This window comes from Schistocerca cancellata, chromosome 8, assembly GCF_023864275.1.
Source record: "Schistocerca cancellata isolate TAMUIC-IGC-003103 chromosome 8, iqSchCanc2.1, whole genome shotgun sequence".
Classification (NCBI taxonomy): Eukaryota; Metazoa; Arthropoda; class Insecta; order Orthoptera; family Acrididae; genus Schistocerca; species Schistocerca cancellata.
The window spans coordinates 604,270,452-604,290,678 of NC_064633.1; the positions used below are offsets into that span (position 1 = coordinate 604,270,452).

At 44.1% G+C, this 20,227-nt stretch overlaps 1 protein-coding gene across 2 annotated transcripts in view; it reads left to right on the forward strand.

The window, feature by feature from the left end:
- Window positions 1-20,227, forward strand: part of LOC126095032 (torso-like protein) — a 525,311-nt gene that overhangs the window by 436,400 nt on the left and 68,684 nt on the right. For both annotated transcript variants that reach the window (XM_049909694.1, XM_049909695.1), the window contains 2 exons: window positions 9,786-10,067; window positions 19,734-19,829. In XM_049909694.1, coding sequence (XP_049765651.1) covers window positions 9,786-10,067; window positions 19,734-19,829 — 378 coding nt within the window. The remainder of the gene's footprint in view (window positions 1-9,785; window positions 10,068-19,733; window positions 19,830-20,227) is intronic.

Genomic DNA, 20,227 nt, shown 5'->3' on the forward strand with positions numbered 1-20,227 from the left:
TATCCCTCTAGCGGAATGCGGACGAGCGTAATCGCAGGCGATAATGGTATATGAGATCGTGCTTCTGTGTAAGTTCCACACTCACACAAACACACACCAACGAAGTTTTCGAAGAATAGCGGAATGGTCGTGCTATTAATGAATAGGATGCTCTGGAAGGAAATGAATGAGCCGTCAGTTCCAATTTCCGAAATGTTGGTGACGCACTGCTAAATTTTACACCACGGCTTGTCATCTGCCTACCGGAGCACAACACGAACTCCACTTAACCACCTCGCGCGACAGCATTTATGTTGTTGTTGTTGTGGTCTTCAGTCCTGAGACTGGTTTGATGCAGCTCTCCATGCTACTCTATCCTGTGCAAGCTTCTTCATCTCCCAGTACCTACTGCAACCTACATCCTTCTGAATCTGCTTAGTGTATTCATCTCTTGGTCTCCCCCTACGATTTTTACCCTCCACGCTGCCCTCCAATATTAAATTGGTGATCCCTTGATGCCTCGGACATGTCCTACCAACCGATCCCTTCTTCTGGTCAAGTTGTGCCACAAACTTCTCTTCTCCCCAATCCTATTCAATACTTCCTCATTAGTTATGTGATCTACCCATCTAATCTTCAGTATTCTTCTGTAGCACCACATTTCGAAAGCTTCTATTCTCTTCTTGTCCAAACTATTTACCGTCCATGTTTCACTTCCATACATGGCTACAATCCATACAAATACTTTCAGAAATGACTTCCTGACACTTAAATCTATACTCGATGTTAACACATTTCTCTTCTTCAGAAACGCTTTCCTTGCCATTGCCAGTCTACATTTTATATCCTCTCTACTTCGACCATCAGTTATTTTGCTCCCCAAATAGCAAAACTCCTTCACTACTTTAAGTGTCTCATTTCCTAATCTAATTCCCGCAGCATCACCCGACTTAATTCGACTACATTCCATTATCCTCGTTTTGCTTTTGTTGATGTTCATCTTATATCCTCCTTTCAAGACACTGTCCATTCCGTTCAACTGCTCTTCCAGGTCCTTTGTTGTCTCTGACAGAATTACAATGTCATCGGCAAACCTCAAGGTTTTTATTTCTTCTCCATGGATTTTAATACCTACTCCGAATTTTTCTTTTGTTTCCTTTACTGCTTGCTCAATATACATATTGAGTAACATCGGGGAGAGGCTACAACCCTGTCTCACTCCTTTCCCAACCACTGCTTCCCTTTCATGTCCCTCGACTCTTATAACTGCCATCTGGTTTCTGTACAAATTGTAAATAGCCTTTCGCTCCCTGTATTTTACCCCTGCCACCTTTAGAATTTGAAAGAGAGTATTCCAGTGAACATTGTCAAAAGCTTTCTCTAAGTCTACAAATGCTAGAAACGTAGGTTTGCCTTTCCTTAATCTTTCTACTAAGATAAGACGTAAGGTCAGTATTGCCTCACGTGTTCCAGTATTTCTACGGAATCCAAACTGATCTTCCCTGAGGTCGGCTTCTACTAGTTTTTCCATTCGTCTGTAAAGAATTCGTGTTAGTATTTTGCAGCTGTGGCTTATTAAACTGATTGTTCGGTAATTTTCACAACTGTCAACACCTGCTTTCTTTGGGATTGGAATTATTATATTCTTCTTGAAGTCTGAGGGTATTTCGCCTGTTTCATACATCTTGCTCACCAGATGGTAGAGTTTTGTCAGGACTGGCTCTCCCAAGGCCGTCAGTAGTTCCAATGGAATGTTGTCTACTCCGGGGGGCCTTGTTTCGACTCAGGTCTTTCAGTGCTCTGTCAAACTCTTCACGCAGTATCGTATCTCCCATTTCATCTTCATCTACATCCTCTTCCATTTCCATAATATTGTCCTCAAGTACATCGCCCTTGTATAGACCCTCTATATACTCCTTCCACCTTTCTGCTTTCCCTTCTTTGCTTAGAACTGGGTTTCCATCTGAGCTCTTGATATTCATACAAGTGGTTCTCTTATCTCCAAAGGTCTCTTTAATTTTCCTGTAGGCAGTATCTATCTTACCCCTAGTGAGATAAGCCTCTACATACTTACATTTGTCCTCTAGCCATCCGTGCTTAGCCATTTTGCACTTCCTGTCGATCTCATTTTTGAGACGTTTGTATTCCTTTTTGCCTGCTTCATTAACTGCATTTTTATATTTTCTCCTTTCATCAATTAAATTCAATATTTCTTCTGTTACCCAAGGAATTCTAAGAGCCCTGGTCTTTTTACCTACTTGATCCTCTGCTGCCTTCACTACTTCATCCCTCAAAGCTACCCATTCTTCTTCTGCTGTATTTCTTTCCCCCATTCCTGTCAATTGCTCCCTTATGCTCTGCCTAAAACTCTGTACAACCTCAGGTTCTTTCAGTTTATCCAGGTCCCATCTCCTTAAATTTCCACCATTTTGCAGTTTCTTCAGTTTTAATCTACAGGTCATAACCAATAGATTGTGGTCAGAGTCCACATCGGCCCTGGAAATGTCTTACAATTTAAAACCTGGTTCCTAAATCTCTGTCTTACCATTATATAATCTATCTGATACCTTTTAGTATCTCCGGAGTTCTTCCATGTATACAACCTTCTATCATGATTCTTAAACCATGTGTTAGCTATGATTAGGTTGTGCTCTGTGCAAAATTCTACCAGGCGGCTTCCTCTTTCGTTTCTTACCCCCAATCCATATTCACCTACTACGTTTCCTTCTCTCCCTTTTCCTACTCTCGAATTCCAGTCACCCATGACTATTAAATTTTCGTCTCCCTTCACTATCTGAATAATTTCTTTTATATCATCATACATTTCTTCAATTTCTTCGTCATCTGCAGAGCTAGTTGGCATATAAACTTGTACTACTGTAGTAGGCGTGGGCTTCGTGTCTATCTTGTCCACAATAATGCGTTCACTATGCTGTTTGTAGTAGCTTACCAGCATTCCTATTTTCCTATTCATTATTAAACCTACTCCTGCATTACCCCTATTTGACTTTGTGGTTATAACCCTGTAGTCACCTGACCAGAAGTCTTTTTCCTCCTGCCACCGAACTTCACTAATTCCCACTATATCTAACTTTAACCTATCCATTTCCCTTTTTAAATTTTCTAACCTACCTGCCCGATTAAGGGATCTGACATTCCACGCTCCGATCCGTAGGACGCCAGTTTTCTTTCTTCTGATAACGACATCCTCTTGAGTAGTCCCCGCCCGGAGATCCGAATGGGGGACTATTTTACCTCCGGAATATTTTACCCAAGAGGACGCCATCATCATTTATCCATACAGTAAAGCTGCATGCCCTCGGGAAAAATTACGGCCGTAGTTTCCCCTTGCTTTCAGCCGTTCGCAGTACCAGCACAGCAAGGCTGTTTTGGTTAGTGTTACAAGGCCAGATCAGTCAGTCATCCAGACTGTTGCCCTTGCAACTACTGAAAAGGCTGCTGCCCCTCTTCAGAAACCACACGTTTGTCTGGCCTCTCAACAGATACCCCTCCGTTGTGGTTGTACCTACGGTACGGCCATCTGTATCGCTGAGGCACGCAAGCGTCCCCACCAACGGCAAGGTCCATGGTCCATGGTTCATGGGGGGGGGGGGGGGGGCAGCATTCATAGCTAATGCGAAATTCGAATGACACCTAGCTGGTTTCAAGTATCGGAACAAGTAATCGACACGTTCATTGTTCATTGTTTCAGTGAATAGTTTTACTGTACAAACCGCACTGTACGGAACACAAAGAAGATATTGCCCACAGCCAAGAAACAGCTGCGCAAGGTCTACTCGCAAAACAGTTTCTTGATATTCCGAATGACATTCGTGTAAAATAAACAATTCGTTCGTGCACACTTGAGCAAGAAATAACTACAGCCACAAGAATATTTTAACTTGAACTGCGTTGCTATTATTCTTGTCATGGTTCGGCAATGACAACGACATTGCGAAATTTATACTTTCCGACTCGAAACTACCAAGGCTGGCAGCAGTACATAGGTAGTTTTTTACTAGGCCAATGCTTTATGGAACGTGTTGGACCTTCGAGGAAATAATCGTACCAGAAAAAAAACCTTGCCTTTGCGCACTGCTGGTTGACACTCTTTTCAGATTTACGTTTCATCGGCGTCTTGCATGTAAATAGCGTTGTAGGCCTTGTATCACATGAGATCAAGACATTCGTTGGACTCACTTCCAAGCTGTCTTCCGTCAGTTAAATATACTCCTAAGGAAAAAAATGAGGCACCGCGAAGAAATTATCCGGATGAGTAGATTTGATGTACATGTACAGACAAACAAATGACTACAATATCAGAAAAATATGATGATTTATTCAAGAGAAAGAGCTTCGCAAGTTGAGCAAGTCACTAACGCGCTGGTCCACGTCTGGGCGTCATGCAAGCAGTTATTCGGCTTGACCTTGATTGACAGAGCTGTTGCATGTTATCCTGAGGCATATCGTGCCAGATTCTGTCCAGCTGGCCTGTTAGACGTCTCGCCAATTCATAACGGTTTGAGCATTATGGCCTGGGCCCTCCAACCGTTTCGGGATTTTGGCGAACTAAAGCGCCAGTTGCACAGAATTTGGAACGACATTCCTCAGGAGGACATGCAACAACTCTCCCAGTCAATACGAAGCCGCGTAACTGCTTGCACAAGGGCCAGAGGTGCACCAACACGTTACTGACTTCCTCAGTGTCTGAAGTTCGTTCTCGTGAATAAATAATCCAGTTTTTCTGAAATTGTAATGATTTGTTTATCTCTACATCTATGTTGCAGCTACCGATTTCCGTCTTGTTTTTGCCTTGGAGTGTATGTGACAGTAACTGATCTTGAACTTTAGTGTATCTAACGCCAGACGTATGGTAGCCCTCCAGTTACCACGCAGCGACCACAAATGTACAGTTCTGAAATCCAGCTGTAAGATTCGTGTTACTGGAAAGAAGCGTGCGCGAAGAAAAAACAAACAAATAATAACTGTGGCTAAATATGCTAGTTATAGCCTATGTACAGGGCGTGTTATGATTTTTTAGTGAAAATTGACACTAATAAAAGTGTACGATAATACCAGCGATCGCGTTCCACTGAACATGGGTCCAAAGTCAAGGCGTTTGCCTCGTCCTAAAACTTCACTCTTCACATATATTTGTACAGACTACCATAATCTTTCAGAGTGAAGTCAATGCCGGCTCATAACCACAGACGCGCAGTTATCTCGCAAACGTCCGGTTCTCGGTCTACATAATCCGCCAGATTAATATCCTCTGGCACTCATTAAAATTTTAAGATTCTAAGTAAAACATTGAACTTTATATTCTCAGTTGGCACCTCATATGTCATGCATTATTTCGAGCATCATTTGACGACGTGTCAAATGTTTCTCTAATCTGTTTTATTTGTTACTTCTAGACAAGTCATTTCATGAAACATTTGATCGTATTTTTCCAGTTTTTTATTAATTTTTTAATGAGAGTTAAAAGTATCACATTAGTATAACATCGCAAAATAGCTGCTCTTTAAGATAAAGTGTTTGATATTTGATTGACGTAGATAATAGGAGCTGTTAGTGAAGTATGTAAATTTTTGCTCGAATTACTATTTAAGTTTTTCATATTACTCTGGTTACCTTCAAGTAGTGGAATATCCTTTTGCAACACCAGACATCAAGCTGGTTAATTTGATACCCTGTTTGTCTATTTATCACTCATCATCTGGCATTGAAAACTCAAATACCCAAAGTTTAATTTCTAGGGAAATCTTGTTTCAGCTTCCCTGACTGGCGTCCATTAAATCTTAATTCATTATATCTGATTCGTATGGTGTGATTTCAACAAATTTGTCTCTTAATCTGATCTGTCCATTTCAATTTAATCTCATTTATAAATGTAGCACTGCAGTGGTAAATTACTTTTATATCCTGATGGTTAACGCATATTTTTTTATCACCTATTAAGTACATCATTATCACAGCATGGTTATCAGCGCTACAAGCGTGTAGATAAAGAGCAATCCTGTACGGACATTCCGTTCTCCACATCTGCTATGGGCCGCTCCTTCGATGTGAAGCTGCTGAAAATTATCTTACAGGCGACTTTAATAACTTGAAGGACAAAGACACATATGACAGGATGGTACAGTGAACAGTAATACTCGTATACGGTGAAGAAACAAGTCAGTCTCGGTTGCAAGGATGCCTGTGTTATTTATTTACCAGTGACACGTTTCGCCTGATTCAGGCATCTTCAGACTGCCTGAATATTAGTTGGCATTAGGTACATGGGATACCGAGCACACAGAACGCCCCAGCAAATAACTGCCCTCGTCAAATGTCTGGAAACATTGCACGCTGTCCTTGTTGAGAAACACGACATAGTCTGATGAATGCAGATCAGGAGTAGACCTACAAACACTGATCCTGATCTGCATTCATCAGACTATGTCGCGTTTCTCAACAAGGACAGCGTGCAATGTTTCCAGACATTTGACGAGGGCAGTTATTTGCTGGGGCGTTCTGTGTGCTCGGTATCCCATGTACCTAATGCCAACTAATATTCAGGCAGTCTGAAGATGCCTGAATCAGGCGAAACGCGTCACTGGTAAATAAATAACACAGGCATCCCCGCAACCAAGACTGACTTGTTTCTTCACCGTATACGAGTATTACTGGTTGCTGTACGATCCCTGCCGTCTACTGGAAAACGTCGCTGTCCTTTAAGTTGATAAAGTCGCCTGTAAGATAATTTTCAGTACCGTCACATCGAGGAATACTTTGTACCAGTGGAAGCACAGTAGGAGGCGTCAGGTTCCATCTCTGTACTGCTGATGGAAGCAGTCCAGTCCTCTAGCTATCTATTCGTCGTGCCGCGCGGGGTAACCGCGCGGTCTTGGGCGCCTTATCACGGTCCCCGCGGCTTCCCCCGTCGGAGGTTCGAGTCCTCCGTCGGGCATGGGTGTGTGTGTTGTCCTTAGCTTAAGTTAGTTTAAGTTAGATTAAGTACTGCGTGAGGTTAGGGACCGATGACCTCAGCAGTTTGGTCCCATAAGTCCTTACCACAAATTTTCCAAAAATTTTTATTCATCATCATCATCATCATCATTGTAGAGTTCCAGTTTCCCAGGTACTGTTAGTGAGCCTCTTCCACTTCCTTTTGTTCATGCGTGATCTGTCACGAAGAACGTCATCCACTGTCTTTCCTCTAGCGGCGAGGCCATCATTAGTTGTGTGCATCTAACGGGTTTTGGGTTTTCCTTCCAGCACTCTTTCCAAATTTATTCGGGCTTTTCCTGCACGCTGCAATCTAGCTGTCTAATGGCAGCTACAAGATGACAATTATTGAACTATATGAAATAAAGTCGTGTCATAATTTCTGAACGGTTTGCGTTAGGACGTTCAAACTGCACTGTTGAGCGCGGAGAATGATGGGAATTAGAATGCGCATGTATGGTTTGGTTAAGCGCCGAAACCCATTTTCATTTGAATGGGTTCGTCAGTAAGCAAAATTTGCCCATTTGGGGGACTGAGAATCCGCATTTCGCGACAGAGAAGTCTCTTCAGCCTCAACGGGTGACTATATGGTGTGCTGTGTCCAGTCACGGAATAATCGATGCGATATTCCTCGATGGCGTGGTGACTACTGAAGGGTGCGGGAAGGTTTAGGAGGATGACTTCATTCCCATTATCCTAAGTGACCCTGATTTGGACAAGATGTGGTTCATGCAAGACGGAGTTCGATCCTATCGAAGCAGGAGAGTGTTTGATGCCCTGGAGGAGCACTTCTGGGGATCGCATTCTGGCTCTGGGGTACCCAGAGGCCGCTGGCATGGGCCTCGATTGGCCGCCATATTCCCCGGATCTGAACACATGCGAGTACTTTTTGTGGGGATATGTTAAAGACAAACTGTACAGCAATAACCCCAAAACCAATGCTGATCTGAAAACAGCCGTTCAGTAGGTCATCGACAGCATCGACGTTGCGACACTTCAGCGGGGCACGCAGAATTTCGCTATTCGCCTGCGCCACATTATCGCCAATGAAATGGAATGATCGTACGGCATTGTTGGCCGGAAGGCCCCATGCAGGGACGTTCGGCCGCCGTATTGCAAATCCTTTTTAGTTGACGCCATTTTGGCGACTTGCGAGTTAGTGATGATGAAATGATGATGAAGAAGACACAACACCCAGTCATCAGGAGGCAGAGAAAATCCCTGGCCCCGCTGGGAATCGAACCCGGGACCCCGTGTTCCGGAAGCGAGAACGCTACCGCAAGACCACGGCGTATCAAACATGTCGTAACCTATATCTGAATGTCTGTACTGACGTTTACATGTCGAATGAAGTGTGTGCGCGCGGCAGTTTGTAACTAATTTACGTTTTTTTTTCATACAGTTCAGTAATTCTCACCCCGTATTTTGAATGAGAGTGTAGATTAGATTAGATTAGATTTACTTTCATTCCAGTTGATCCGTAGTGAGGAGGTCCTCCAGGATGTGGAACATGTCAGAAAAACAACAATACATGACAAATATTTACAACTGAAACAAATAAGCTAATGTACCATTCCACAGGTCCCAAGTGGAATGATCGTCATTTTTTAATGAACACTAAGAGTCATTTTACAAATACTAATGCACTGAATTTAAAATAAAAAAGTTTTTTATTTATTTATAAGGTAATAAACATGTAATACAACTACTGTAATACTTATTTACAATGAACACATTACTGCACTGAAATGGTGCAGAAGTTATACTTACACACACACACACACACACACACACACACACACACACACACACACACGCAGACACACAAATTTTGAGTGAACACATTACTGCACTGAAATTGTGCAGAAGTTATGTTGTATTTATATACAAATCAGTTGGTTTTACTAAGAAATTCATCAATGGAGTAGAAGGAGTTGGCCACCAATAAATCCTTTAGGCTTCTCTTAAACTGAATTTCATTGGTTGTTAAGCTTTTTATGGCTGCTGGCAAGTTATTGAAAATGTGTGTTCCTGAATAATGCACACCCTTTTGTACAAGACTAAGTGACTTTAAATCCTTGTGAAGATTATTCTTATTTCTAGTATTGATTCCATGAATTGAGCTGTTGGTTTGAAAAAGTGATATATTTTTAACGACAAATTTCATTAAGGAATAAATATATTGGGAAGCTGTAGTTAGTATCCCTAGTTCCCTAAACAGGCTTCTGCAGGATGTTCTTGAGTTCACACCACATATAATTCCTACTGCACGTTTTTGTGCCCGGGAAACTTTAGCTTGGCTTGATGAATTACCCCAAAAAAGAATCCCATATGACATTATGGAATGAAAGTAAGCATAGTATGCCAGCTTTTTCATTTTTGTATCCCCTATGTCTGACAAAATTCGCATTGCAAACAGAGATTTGTTAAGACGCTTCAGCAGTTCTGTGGTGTGCTCCTCCCAGTTGAATTTATTATCAAGCTGTAATCCCAAGAATTTGACACTGTCCACTTCTTCTATCTTCTTGTCATCGTATGTTAGACATATACTCTTGGGACATCCCTTACAAGTTCTGAACTGCATGTAGTGTGTTTTTTCAAAGTTTAGTGACAAAGAATTGGCTAGGAACCAGTGATTAACGTCCACAAATATTTTATTGGCTGATCTTTCTAAGACTACACTTGATTTTCTATTTATTGCAATGTTTGTATCATCGGCAAACAAAACAAACTTGTAGTAGGAGGTGAGACGGTAAACAGGGGAGAACACCTTTTTTTTCCTGACGCCGCGGCGCGGCCGGCGGTGTGCGCAGGGCGACTTCCACATGGAGTTCTGCGACAACCTGAAGCAGCTGATGCAGGCGTACTTCCGCGACTTCTCGGTGGAGCGCCTGGAGCGGCCGTGGCGCGCCTTCTCGGGCGGCTGGTCGCGCGCCTCGCTGTCGCGCCACCTGGGCATCGCGTCCACGTTCGCGTCCGGCGCCGCCCAGCACTGCTACGTGCTGGTGAGGGTGGCGCGGCACCGCCGGCGCGCCGCCCTCGCCCAGGGCGCGCCGCTCACGCTGCTGGACGCCGTGCGCCACGAGGCCGACAAGGTGAGCGAGCCGAGCGTAGCGAGTGAGTGAGTGAGGGCACCGCCGCAGGGGCAGCGCTGCCGGCACAGGTTCTTTTTTTTCCCTTTATTGTCATTTGTTCACCTTATACAAAGGCTGGCTGGCAGCGGATACATCTTCTCCGCTCTTCAGCCACAAGAATTACAATAACAGAGAAAAAGGAGACAGGAAAGTAACAAGTCGGTGGTTACAAACAGGAGATACAATAACCGGGTGTATACGGCCCGGGAAATCCGGGAATTCCGGGAAAAACCCGGGAATTTTTTCATCCGGGACAAATCCGGGAAAAACCCGGGATTTTTTTAGAATTCCGGGATTTTTCGTTGTTTTAGATTGCAGTTAAAGTTTTGTAGGCGTGACGTGTAAGATCTGATACGCTGACAAAGAACTTTAGTCCACTGCTGCTAAATAATATTGCAGCAATGAAACACAAATCAGAGAATAACACGAAAATAAAAGTTTAGTTGCGTAGAAAATGGGTAAATAGTGTCAAAGGATTTAGGTCGAAGATTATGCAGTACGTCCGTAACAACTAATATGCATTCGATGTGTGTGACGTCACAATTGTTTATAATTCTAACAGATCACCAGAAAATATTACGAATAGTGGCTTGAGATGCGTTACTTTCGAAGTAAATTTCCACGCAAGATGATTTATGTTACGTGTGAGAATGTGCAGTGCATTTCTTAAATCACAGGGCGTTATAACTCTCATTCAAAACGTAACACTTTGAGGATCAGCCATTGGAAAAATGTCGGGCCCAGAAGATAAGTCATTTATGCCACTATTTAAAATTTTACCGGCACATTTGTATTTGATATGACTTAACGTGTAACATACGCTAAAAAAAGACCGAGCTTCAAGTTAGTTTTCATATTTAATGTTGTACTTTCATAGATAAAAAATTATGCAATCGATGGCAAAAAGTTCCATTGACCTTCAAAAAAATGTGCATAATGTGTTTCTGAGCAATGTCACAAGTCTCTTCGTGCCAGAACACTTCGACTTTTCTAAGCAACTGATAATCATTTTGGCACGATTTTAATTGCCAAATTAGAGCCTGTTAGTAGGCCTACGGACTTCCTGTCATTGTAGGACTAATGACAGTGGATTCCAATAGAGGATGCAATTCTCGTTCGTACATACACATCTGCTTACGAGTTAACCGGTGTAGAAACGCACTTTGCTGAATTGAGCGAGCTCGGCCTACCTTCGTAACGTACGCCCCGCGGCCTGTCTTTCTCGTAGGCCTCGTGCTCTGAATAACTGCCGTCATTCTCTAGCGAGGTCACGTGACATGAGCTATGACTGGCTGACAAAAGTGCATCGCTCAACGCAATCTCTATTTTAGAGTTTCGGAAGCTACCGTGCTGTAATTTGTGGAATTTGTGTATATACTTTAGCAATACGAAAATAAACTCTGTGCATATTGTCTCGCATCAAACAACTTTCCAAACGCATTGTTTTCCTGGATTTCGTTTCCTAAAGTGCTGGGACGTCCTCCGCCGGTATAAGACCTTTAAGATTCAAAGGACTGATAGGTTTTACAGCTCCGAGGGAAAGTATACTGTTACTTAACACGGATGTATTTTCACCCGCTTTATACGTAATTTCACCCGGGAGAAATTGTGTTTTTAACCGGGAAATCCGGGAAAAATCCGGGAATTTTTTTTTCTTCTCCACGTAGACACCCTGAATAAATAAAAAAAAACATGACGCCGTTCACACTCGACGAAAACACTCGAAAAACTGTCGGCACTGCACACAAACACTGACGAATGAGACGGTACAAGTGAAGGAGGAGCGTGGCGGCAGAAAAGCACTAAATCACAATCACGACGGCACAGACACTAAACTGATGGCGATGATCTCCGGCGCGCGAATGAGTCCGGAGACCTGCCACGAGGGGAAGAAGGTGGTGGGGAAGGGAGAGGGGAGAGCAAAGATGCCAATGGCAGGGGAGGTAGGGGGGGAGGAATGAAGGAAGGACAGGATTCGGGACGCCCAGGGGAGGAGGAGGGGGGGAGGATGGGGGGAAGGAGAGAGAAGGGAGAGAGGGTGCCCTAAGGAAAAAAAAACACAGCAAGTGGGAGGGGAGTATCAAAGTTGATACGAGGGGTAGATGGAGGGGAGGAGGGCATCATCAGGGAGGGGGAGCTGGCGGAAGCCACCTCGGGAGAGGGTAAGGAGGATGGAGAGATGGAGAGCAGGTGGGACGTGGAAATGCAGGTGCAGCAGTGGACAGGGGCGGGAGAGGATGGGAGAGACAACTGGGTGAGGGGGATCGAGTTTACGGGAGGTGTAGAGGATCTGTATCCGTTCGAGGAAAAGGAGGAGGCGGGGGAACGGAATAAGGTCGTACAGGATCCGTGTGGGGGATGGGAAACGGATACGATAGGCGAGGAGGAGGGCATGGCGTTCGAGGATTTGAAGGGATTTGTAAAAGGTAGGAGGGGCGGAGATCCAGGTGGGATGGGCGTAGCAGAGGATAGGGCGGATGAGGGATTTATAGCTGTGGAGGATGCTGGAGGGCTCCAGACCCCATGTGTAGCCAGAAAGGAGCTTGAGGAGACGGAGTCAGTAGAATGCCTTGGCTTGGATTGTCCAGAGATGTGGAAGGGGGGGGGGGGGTCCAGGAGGGGCGACGGTCGAGGGTGACGCCAAGGTACTTAAGGGTGGCGGTGAGGGCGATAGGACGGCCTTAGATGGTGACACAGAAATCGAGCTGGCGGAAGGAAGGGGTGGTTTTGCCTACAAAGATCGCCTGGGTTTTGGAAGGATTGACCTTGAGCAACCACTGGTGGCACCAAGCGGTGAACCGGTCAAGATGGGATTGGAGAAGGTGTTGGGAGCGCTGCAGGCTGGGGGCGACGGCACAGAAGGCGGTGTCATTGGCGTACTGCGACAGAGGCGCACTAGGGAGCCTATATAGGGAGAGAGTGGCCAGTCGGCCTGTAGCCGCCATCTTTCTACCAGATAGCGCTCGGGACGTGCAATTAGGTAGCGACGCAAGCACTAAGCCAGCCACTTCACGAGTAAACTAAGGCATGTGTTTGACGCACGAGACCAAAGCAGATATTCTAGCTTAATACTCGGTACATCATTAAAACAAATGCCATTCGTCTATGTTTATATAGGCCTAATAAATATGTGAGCAAATGGAAGTATCGTGAAGCAGTGTGTATGTCTGCCGAATTTCAACAGCTGTATTTTATGATGCTATACAAACATTGACAACTGATTAATGAGAAAAAGAAGTTTCATTTAATGTATCTCAGAGTACACGATGCTATTTCAGATTTTTCCGTGCGGATATTGATCGCTGAAATTGGTAAACTCTTGTCTCTTTCCGTCCCCACATAATGCATTTTAAGTGTGTGTCGATCTTATAACAGTTTCTTATGCTGGCAAAACATGTCATTCTGTGCACACTTTTAGGAACTCTATACCACAAAAAATCGTAAAAATATCTATACTTAAGTACTCTACTGAAACAGCAGATACGGTCGCAGGTTCGAATCCTGCCTCGGGCATGGGTGTGTGTGACGTCCGTGGGTTAGTTAGGTTTAAGTAGTTATAAGTTCTAGGGGACTGATGACTTAAGCAGTTAAGTCCCATAGTGCTCAGAGCCATTTTTTTGAAACAGCAGAAAGTAATTCAAAATAGGTAACTGAATATCCATACGATAATTATAATTTACAGGAATGTGAGTAGCCAATACTACAGAGCCAAGTGCTAGTCGCCAGGAGGAATTACATAGACTTCGGGTTCCGTATACATGTTAAAACACATCGTGTAGCATGAATTGTCACTCTAGAACCATTACAAGTCTAGAAAATACAGTTAGATTACAAGGTTAAAATTCTACCGCTGTGCTACAACGTCATGTTAGTAGTTCTGCGGTGTTCATATACCTTTAATGTCATGGAGGGGATGTATCAGTAAAAAGATTGTTCTGTAATTTTTTAATTTCGTTTTGTAGGCATTATAATCATATAGAAAGAAATTGGTTATTCTATACACAAAGAAACCAAACGAGCTTTCTAACAGTTCCTTCATTTCTTCGGAAAACGAGCATCTTCACTTCGGTTTTTCCACACAACAGCGGAGCATTCCTCTCTTGACTGTCCTTGATCATTTTGTAATTCATATTATGAGTGACGCTCAGTAAATCACTTTAAACAAAAATTTTGCCTCTAAAATTGCTGTGAAGTTCTAACAGTATCGTCATAGATCCGATCAACAGAGTGACAGTAAACTAATTTACGTAAATAGAACCGACAGAGAACATGCAAAAGTCCTTCAATATTACCGTTTTACAAACTGTACATAATTGTACAATGGAATTGGCGTTCGAAGCGCTGAAGAGAACCAATGGCACAGAATCAGACACAGTATTTACTTATACTCGTACCAAGCCGGCCAGTGTGGCCGTGCGGTTCTAGGCGCTTCAGTCTGGAACCGCGTGGCCGCTACGGTCGCAGGTTCGAATCCTGCCTCGGGCATGGATGTGTGTGATGTCCTTAGGTTAGTTAGGTTTAAGTAGTTCTACGTTCTAGGGGACTGATGACCACAGATGTTGAGTCCCATAGTGATCAGAGCAATTTTGAACTCGTACCAAGTCAGCGTCAGTTTGGTAAAAACATGGCGTCCTCGGCTCTTAGCCAGACAGCGACGCTATCACCATTGGCCACTCTCTCCCTCTATATAGGCTCTCTAAGACGCACGCGCGATTCTGCTGGAGATCTTTGAAGTTATCGATCCGCAATTTCCTCTCAGCCTGTTCCCAATGCTCCATTCCAACGGCAAGAGCTTTACGCCAGAGACAAAGCAGGTTTACTGTTCGGGCTACGTAAGTTTTCCTCGAATCCTACTTCCAGACCGAAAAACCACAGCTCCATCACCTGCTGCAGCAAGTGATGCCAATACGACACATACAGACACGCTAGAATTATTTTAAGAGATTTTATTTAATCGTATGGCTAGCGCCCCCCGTTGGGCAGACCGTTCGCCGGGTGTCGGTCTTTCAATTTGACGTCACTTCGGCGACCCGCAGTCGAGGAGGATGATGAGGACAGCACAACACCCAGTCCCTGAGCGGAGAAAATTCTCCGACCCTGCCGGGAATCGCACCTGAGCCCACAGGATTCACAGTCCGTCACGCTGACCATTCTGCTACCGGGGGCGGACATTTTAAGAAATAAGATATATAAACAAAGGAGACAGGTTCCCGACTTCTTGTCTGAAACATTTGTAAATTTACTTTGTGGTTGTAATAACATAATTTTCAAATAGACACTGAAAATCACTTCTGTGTACGCTTTACTGTTACAACTAAAACAGTAACTGTCACTGTAGACAACAAACAATTAGCTACCGAGTACACAAGTCACTAAAATCTTTTCCTCTAATGAGATTACTTTACTTAAAACGGTGATCTTTTTCGTCAGTTAATGTCGATAGATCTCCACTACCTCGTTAAACTAACAGAGTGACATTCTTCGGATACTGGAAAATTTAGCACTGTAATTTCTTAAATCATTATAAAGCGTGTCAAATAAGCAGTTACTGTCACGATCAGCAATGAAGGGATGTACACAGAATTTCTTGTTCTGCATTCCGTTTTTATTTCGAAATTGCACGCAATTCTGCAGGTGGTCGCTCATGTCGGCACCAATGATGTGTGTCGCTATGGATCGGAGGAAATCCTCTCTGGCTTCCGGCGGCTATCTGATTTGGTGAAGACTGCCAGTCTCGCTAGCGGGATGAAAGCAGAGCTCACATCTGCAGCATCGTCGACAGGACTGACTGCGGACCTTTGGTACAGAGCCGAGTGGAGGGTCTGAATCAGAGGCTGAGACGGTTCTGCGACCGTGTGGGCTGCAGATTCCTCGACTTGCGCCATAGGGTGGTGGGGTTTTGGGTTCCGCTGGATAGGTCAGGAGTCCATTACACGCAGCAAGCGGCTACACGGGTAGCAGGGGTTGTGTGGTGTGGACTGGGCGGTTTTTTAGGTTAGATGGCCTCGGGCAAGTACAGAAAGGGCAACAGCCTCAGAGGGTGCGGGGCAAAGTCAGGACATGCGGGAACCAAGCAGCAATCGGTATTGTAATTGTAAACTGTCGAAGCTGCATTGGTAAAGTACCGGAACTTCAAGCGCTGATTGAAAGCACCGAAGCTGAAATCGTTATAGGTACGGAAAGCTGGCTGAAGCCAGAGATAAATTCTGCCGAAATTTTTACAAAGGCACAGACAGTGTTTAGAACCTTGGACTACATTTACAATCTTCAAGCCTGACAGAGGTCAGTCTGGTCGCGGCCCTAGCTGGCCACCCAGGTCATCTGATCTGTCAGCGTGCGATTACTTCGTCTGGGGAGCCCTCAAGTCTAAGGTGCATCAAAACGACCCTCACAGTCATGAAGAAGAGCAGCAAAGCATTTCGGATGAGATAGCAACATTTCGAGCACTCCAGCCTCGATGCGCCTTCCCAAAACTGCGAATACATGAATGATGGTCACTTTGAACATTTGCTATAGTCAAGTTATAACTGTATTTCCTTTCCTCTGGTGTGTTTCTTTGTACCCTGGAACTCTGTTCACTTTTATTTGCCCCATCCTGTAGTTCCTGCCACCAGGCGAAAATACGACACTGTAAACAGTCAGGATGTGAATTGTTTCCTGTTTCGACGTCAGTGTGCTGTTTGCCGTTTGGCGAGGCGTGTTGATTTCTTTTTGAAGCCACTGTTGGCGTAAAGGGTTAAGAAGGTTGAAGTTCTTAGAACGAAACGCTCGTTTTTAGGACACATAAAAATAGATGGTATGTGGACACATAAAAATAGATGGTATGTGTCTGGGAACATTCTTTCGGTGGACGAATAAGATTTTACTCTGCACGGTGAATGCAGAACTGTTGCATATGGGGTTCCGCTCCGCCACGTATTGTTTAGGAACATTCCCTGTACTCAACTTAAATAACTCTCTGGCGTGATTTCACAAGCTCTCCTACATTGTCGGTCCGATTTTTTTTTTTTTTTTCCGATCCCCGGAGATAACACATCTCGGGCCTGTTAGATGTACAGTGGCATCTCTTGTGCGCACACCAATATTTTCATGAAAGATGGGGCGACATTACATGTTGCTTGACAGGTGGAAGATTTGCTTCGAGAAACCTTCAGTAACAAACACATCGTCTCTAGGCAATTTCAATATGTGTGGCCTTCCAGATTCCCCTACCTAAATCCATGTTACTTCTCGCTGCAGGGATATCTGAAACGTCGGATCTAACTTGGATGTATCTGGATTCTTCCTGATGTGAAGGATAGCATATGACTTTGTATCGCTCTGATTACATCGAATATGCTGCGAGCAGCTGTCGACCATGCCGTGCTACAGATTCAGCATATTGATGAGTCGGGACGCAGTACTGGGCACATGTTGTAACTTGTGACCATTTCCTAACGAACGTGCCAGAACCACCGTTATCATACATTTGATCGTTCCTCCCCTTTCCCTGCACCCACAGCACATTTTGACTGCTTACAGCGCCATATTTTCACCTGGTGGCAGAAAGTGGAACTATTATTTTTTCTGCGTACTTCACGAGCGCTCCAATTAATGAAGATGTTCCAGCGTCCTGTGGTGTACACACCCAGCCCTGCAGCGCTCAGAACACTGTCAGTTTTATTATAACCACCTGATACCTTGGCAAGGCTGGTTTAAAGATGTAAGGTCTGATTGTAATAAACATATATTTTTTCAAAACAATTATAATCGCGAACTCGTACCGCGATTGGCAAAATGTTAGTATTATACTAAAAAGCAGAAAGTGCTAGAGAAGGGTATACATTTGAGTGTGTGGTCCGAGTTGAAGGGGCATTGATCGTAAAATCTGCAACCAAATTTTCGGAATGAGGCTTGAAGTTATTGAAAGTCAGTACAAATTATTTGACTGTCCCTACAGCTCATCTTGCTGTTGTGGCTAGATCTGCAGGTGTAGGTTGAAGTTTCGGCAAAATTATACGTTCCTAAATTTGAGTTCAGGCGCTAAATTCCGGAAGTCCACCGTTCATCTGCTTGGAGAGGCACCTGGCTGCTCACTTGATGAGATGCGGAGAAGAAGTGCTGTGGAGACAGCCCCTGGCGCCGCGCGGTTAGAGGCGTCATGTCACTGATTGTGCGGCCGCTCCCGCCAGAGTGGACTGCATTTTCTTCTTCTTCTCCCAGAACCTCTTCATTCTTTCTCTTCTTCTCTCCCCCTCTTCTTCCGAGATCTTCAGTGTCCTTTTCTCCTGTATGTTCCTGTCTTTTCCTGTGTTCTTCTTTGTCATTGATCTCCAGCATATTGGACGGTGTATATTTGTTCCTCCAATTTTCCTTTCCTTCGACCTTGATCCCCAATTCCAACCAGTCCTTCTGAAGTTCAACAACCCACTTGGTTCCTGTCTTTCCCCTCGTCCTCCCTGTTGTTTCCCACACTTTCTTCGTCATTCTGTCCATACTCATCCTAACTACATGTCCAGCAAACCTTGCCCTTTTGAGTCTGATTTTCCCGGATATTGTTCTCATGTTCCGGTACAATTCTTCCCTAGGTCTTCGTATTCACCTCTCTCCACCTCTTTTGGGACCTAGTATTTTTCTCTCTTCTTTGTCTAGTTGTTCTGCCCCATTTCTTCCTAGTGTCATCGTCTCAGCAGCATACAATACTGTATTCCTCACCGTTGCCTTGTAGTGGCTTATCTTTGCCTATGTTGACATATTCTTTTTATTGTATTTCTCTCTCGTGATACAGAAGGCTGACCTCATCTTCTTTACCCTCTCTGTTATTCCCTCCTTGCTCCTGTTCCTTCCTGTTATAAATTCTCCCAGGTATTTAAATTTGTCCACCATTTTCACAGTGCCTTCCGGTGTTTCCCAGTCTGCAGTGGGATTTAATGTCTTTGTCTTGTTATAGGCGATCCTCAGTCCCACCTTTCTGGCTACCTTACTTAAGTTGTCGAGTTGTGTCTTTGCGTCTTCTTCCGTCTCACTTACTATTGCTATGTCGTCTGCAAAGGCTAGGCAGTCCATTTGAGCCCTGTGGCTGAGTCCCCACATTGGTCTTTGGTATTCCCATTTCCTCGTTTATTGCTCTCCACTGCTTGATCACTTCGTCCAGTGCTATACTGGTGACAATCCATCTCCCTGTTTGAGACCAGTCTTGATCTCAGATTCTTCTGACAGTGCTCCTCTGAATCTTAGCCTTGCTTTTGTGTCTGTCAGAATTTCTTTCATGAGTTCTTGTGTAGTTCCATCAGTTCTCTGTTCTTCAGGATCCTAACAAGAGTCTGTCTGTCGATGGAGTCATATGCCTTCGTGAAGTCCACGAAGGTTGTTACTGTCTTTTTGTTTTTTTAAGGCCCTATGTTCTGTGAGTTGCTTCAGGATAAATATCTGTTCTATACATAGTGCTCCCTCCCTTAATCCCGCTTTTTATGTATCAGTACACTCCTCACAATCGCAAAGTTCAAACTACTTGAAATATGAAAAATAGTTGCTCTATAAAAAGAGCACTTGGTTCCAGTTCGAGACGCCTCTGTGTGCTGGAGCTGCGGCTGCCCCCTCCCTCTCCCGCAGTTTTGCTTACTCGGCGTGTTGCACTTCTGTTTGCAGGTGGTTCCGGGCGACACGGCCTCCGTGGTGAACTTCGTGCGGAGCTTCGGCAGCCATTACGTGGCCGCTTACGTCACGGGGAACTCCCTGTACCAGGTGAGTGCTTTGTTGTTGTTGTCATTGTCCTGTGGCGTGGGAACTACGGGCCTTCCCGTGGCTGGTTAGTCACCTGTCGGCAGGCGTGGGACATCGAGAGATAAATATCGATATTCGGTATACCCGAATATTATTGTACTAAACATCGATATCATTCATTAAAGAGAAAAAATAATATCGATATTTCAACATTTCGGTGCTAAAAATTTAATTTTAAGATGTATATTTCAATTTAGGGTAGCACATTTTATTTAGAACTTCGAGGATGGTCTTTATGAATTACTAAATAATTAAGGAAAACCAAATTTAATTTTACTTTATTTTACGTAGAAAAATCTATGGAAGAAAATATTTAAAAAATTGTTTCAGCATATGAAAAAATGGGCAGCTGAAATCAC